This window comes from Photinus pyralis, unplaced genomic scaffold (assembly GCF_008802855.1).
Source record: "Photinus pyralis isolate 1611_PpyrPB1 unplaced genomic scaffold, Ppyr1.3 Ppyr1.4_LG1, whole genome shotgun sequence".
Classification (NCBI taxonomy): Eukaryota; Metazoa; Arthropoda; class Insecta; order Coleoptera; family Lampyridae; genus Photinus; species Photinus pyralis.
This window is the reverse complement of record NW_022170249.1, coordinates 58,776,570-58,780,674: the sequence shown is the minus strand read 5'-3', so window position 1 is coordinate 58,780,674 and position 4,105 is coordinate 58,776,570. Positions and strand designations below refer to the sequence as shown.

At 38.5% G+C, this 4,105-nt stretch overlaps 1 protein-coding gene across 3 annotated transcripts; it reads left to right on the top strand.

The window, feature by feature from the left end:
- Positions 1-498: 498 nt before the first annotated feature.
- LOC116160662 (protein Spindly-B-like) lies at positions 499-2,803 on the top strand. Of its 3 annotated transcripts, none has more exons than XM_031473926.1 (5): positions 499-556; positions 603-1,266; positions 1,314-1,493; positions 1,542-1,673; positions 2,505-2,803. In XM_031473926.1, the coding sequence occupies exons 2-5, from the start codon at positions 605-607 to the stop codon at positions 2,698-2,700; spliced, it is 1,170 nt and encodes a 389-aa protein (XP_031329786.1). In that variant the 5' UTR covers positions 499-556; positions 603-604; the 3' UTR covers positions 2,701-2,803. The 3 variants fall into 3 exon arrangements, with proteins under 3 accessions (XP_031329786.1, XP_031329784.1, XP_031329785.1); XM_031473924.1 differs by having other exon boundaries at positions 537-571; XM_031473925.1 differs by lacking the exon at positions 499-556 and having other exon boundaries at positions 592-1,266.
- The last annotated feature ends 1,302 nt before the right edge of the window (positions 2,804-4,105 follow it).

Here is a 4,105-nt window from a genome sequence, read left to right as displayed (position 1 = left end):
CCCTCTCTCACACTTTCAAAGTATTGGCTACCTATTGTAAAAGATTCCAGGACTCATTTTTTTAATCGTTAAAAGAATGCACTTTATTCAAAGCTGCTCTGTAATTAATCCGACAAATCTCAGTTTTCATGGTTGATGTGTAAGAAATTAATAGCTGTAGTGGATACTATTCGAAATAATCAAAATCTGTTTGAAATACAAGCGTATAGAAGGATCTACCCCCGGAATATTTCATCCTCAAGAAAATTCGACCCCTGAAGATTCGCTCTGGGGGATTTGTCTCCGGGGGCGAATCTTCCTGAGGGCGAATGTTCCTGGTGGTGAATATTCCGCAAATTTTCGGAGGCGAATTTACCGCACACATGAAATACCCCTAAGTAAAACGCAACCAACAACGCATTTACTTGGAAAAGAGTCACATTTTCTTTTAGATGTAGTTTGATAATTTTGTGTTTAAGTTGGCAAACCCTGAACAACACAAAGTTTCCATTGGTTTATTTGAATTCAATCGGAGACCGTTACGTTAGAGATGATAACCAGCCAGTAACTACCTCATGTGATGTGTTTTGAAGTATTTTGAAGCTTTCCAAATTGTATTGTAGTGATGGATTCTTCTATGACAATGAATTGCGAAAGGTTAAGCTTATTAGAAAAGGAACTGGAAGCTAAAAAGCAGGAAGTTCACGAAATGAGGAATAAGATTGCAGTAGCTGTTTCTCTGGAAGCCGATTATTTAAGCGAAATCCAAGCAATTCGTTTAAGTAACCTCGAAAAGGAAGCTAAAATAAAAAAAGAGATAAAAGTGGAAAACCTAGCCTTGATAGAGGTTGAGAACAAGTTGGTACACCTCGATCAACATGACACACTAATTAAAGATTTAATGTGTCAAAAACTTCAGTTGGAACTCCAGATAACTGAAGTGGATAATCGCAGGGAAGAGCAAAGGGAGGCAGCTTTAATGATGCAGCGTGATGCTGAAGAAGTCTCTATACTTATGCGTAAGGTCGTCGCCACACAAGAAGAAATTGATGCTCTAAACCAGGAAGCCACATCATTGCAGTCAAAAGAAAAAGAATTAGACGATCTTATAGAAGAACAAAAAGAGATTTTAACATCAACTAAAGCCTTTGTATCTCAAAAACGTGACGAATTAAGTCTCTTACAAGATAAGTATAGCTCACTTAAAATGGCCGTTGAGTCGGTTGACAGCGAACCACTGAAACTGCCAACGCAAGGGAATTCGTTATTTGCTGAGGTGCATGACAGGTGAGTTAAGTTACGTCCGAGACATTTACTTTTACGTTGACTTACAGCGAAATGAAACTGAGAGCAGGCTTGTCGCAATTAGAAAAGTATTACATGAAGCTAGACATAAAGCATTCATCTCTTGCTAAAGAACTGGAAGACCTACGTGTGAGTCTTGTGAATCTCTGCGCTGGGCTCAAGGGAATTCACGAACTTGATATTGAGGATGAGACTATTAAGCAGTTAAAGTAGGTCACAAAGGTAATTTTCATTTTATTTTACATCCCCATTTCTAGATCTGAACTTGAAAAAGTAAGAGCAGAAGGAGAAAACTATAAAAGCCAAGTAAAAGAAAAATATCAACTGTTTGGTGATAGTAACCCAGATTCCACTACTCAATACTTTACTGCTGTAATAATGGAGGCATGGTAAGCAATATTTAATGTACTGTTTAGTACAGTATGGAGTTAACTACATAAGATGGCGCTAGTTATATCAAATTTGAAACAGGATAATTGGAGATTTGTGCTTTCAATGTGTAGCTGGAAGAAAATTCTGGTTTTTTTACATTGGTTTCGTATATGGATTAGCATTTCTTTAGAATCAACAACAGGATCTTTTCTCATTTTTTTTATTCTCTCCACGCTACATGATACTGGTACCGGCACATAAGGGCTATGCTCAGATGACTTATTTAGAGTCTACAGGGCGAGGCATTATTATTAGGTGCAATTAGTAGAATATAGTGGGGTTGCGTGATCTTTCACCTTCTTACGTACCGGTACTAGTAAATCAGGTGAACATTTAAATTACGTTTATTTTTCAAATTTCATACTTTTCAATTAAGACCGCCCTCTCGGTCCCTGGTATTCCTTTGCTAAGCACGCGTATAGATGGCAGTCATGAGGGGCATAAGCACATATATTTCGGCTACATCTGGAGGTAGTAGTCTAGGGACCATCATCAGTAGTATTGATATGTATATGAAAAAAAGGGCTATATACGAGCTATTTTTGTACCGGAATTAATCATTTGGACTCAATGAATTTAAAGAGAATGTGGAAGCCAACTCTATGCGAATCTGGCCCAGTATGTGTCACAATTTGTATATATAAATTTGGGGCTTTTGGTGGATTTTAACAATCACTGAAATAACTCAAGATTTTCTCGGAAAGTTTCAAAATAATTTCCAGTACTCCTAATAAGTAGTCTGCATTACAACATTACCTAAAGGCGTTAATGGCATTTTTTTGTTCTAGGTTAGAAATTGCCTCTGATGTCAACGCTATAATTGGACTTTGTCTGGAGGGACTCGACGAGACCGTAAAGTTAACAACAGCAAAACAAGAAGAACGTACGATGCAAAGAGAACTTGTTACAGACAAAGTAAAACTAGTCGAGTTGAGAGGAAATTATCGCAAGGCTGACCTTGCAATGACTGATGTTGCTAAATAAAAAGTATGCGAATTGTGTACGTTAAACTTTCTTCCTATATCAAGGCTGACCTTGTAAAGTTTAAGTTTTGTTTTTCATTTTCAAATAAATTTATTTTGCATTAGTTTTCTTTTATTATTTAAATACTACAAAAGTTTTCAATTACTTATGTTTTCCCTCAAAGATAAACGGGGTGTCCAAAAAGGAGGTAGTGATGCTGCCATAGGTGACCATCATTTCTCTAGTAAGTACCCTATTGACCAGGAAATTAAGAACATAACGGAGAAAGGTGTCCCTCTAAGAACTCCAATAGGGTTATCCGCGCCTGCAAGCTCTTAGGATAGTCCACACAGTGTTTCAATAGCATCAGCGGAATAAACTGCGTCAGTCCGATAAATACACAATTGTTTGTACAGTAGAGTGACATATAGAAATGAACCGCGCGCCAATCCTAAGCGCGGATACTGTACGTGAGCGAGAGGGGGACAAGTAAGAGGTGCTTGCTCTCTATCGCGCTTCTGTTGGTTGCATACAATCGGTGTAGCTGTGTCAGTGCGACCAACACGAGAGCGTTTGCCTCTTAGTTTACCCCTCTCGCTGACACGCGCATTCAATTTCAATACGCAATGATACAGTATAGAAGGTGTCTCAGGGAAGGGATTGAATCAGCCTGTACTGCGGAACGGGAAAAGAATAGGGATCGACCGATGCCGCGCGCCCGATATTAATATCGGTGCAACCCATACTATATAACAAGGGTGAAGGGGAAGAAAATGCTAGACGGATCTACACCCGACGATGCTGGAAAAGGGCTGAAGAGTTGGTACTCAAGTTCAGACCCCTGGAACATCCTATCAATGCCTGTAAGCAGGTTGTAGAAGGACAGTAAGTAGATCACAGCAATTACCCTGAGAAGAACAGCAGGGCTCATATAGATATGGTTATATAATTGGGCCCATGAAACTATATAAGGCTGATTGCATGCGTACCCTAAGGCATACACACTGTGTCTAATCAATGTCTAGCTAGGGCATGGGAAGGCGCAACTTTCAGGGCTACTATTTCAGCAAATTGACAGAAGCACATGCTGTACCAAATCGACGAAGATTTGGTAAAAGAGCTTTTGAACAGATTTGAAGTGCCCTCTGGAACTACCGAAGTCTCCGTCAACTATTAGGAATTCGTAAAAGTAAAACCAGAATTACTGCTTTACACACGGTCAAGAAGTACTTAGAAGTGTTAAATTTGTGATGATCACCCGCGGTCGCGCCTAATTAAAGTGTGATTGCAATTAAGCCATAAACATTAATAGAACTGCTATAAATCAATCTCATTCGAAAACGTTTTATATTTAGTTTATCGGTAATGGGTAATAGTGTTAGTATAAATAATCAACTTTATATAAATAAACATTTAAATAATTATT

Bases quoted from the DNA above. Each gene is read 5' to 3' on its own strand.
- LOC116160662 (XM_031473924.1), top strand. The intron at 1,267-1,313 runs GTGAGTTAAGTT...GTTGACTTACAG, and splicing joins TTTGCTGAGGTGCATGACAG to CGAAATGAAACTGAGAGCAG. The intron at 1,674-2,504 runs GTAAGCAATATT...TTTTTGTTCTAG, and splicing joins GCTGTAATAATGGAGGCATG to GTTAGAAATTGCCTCTGATG.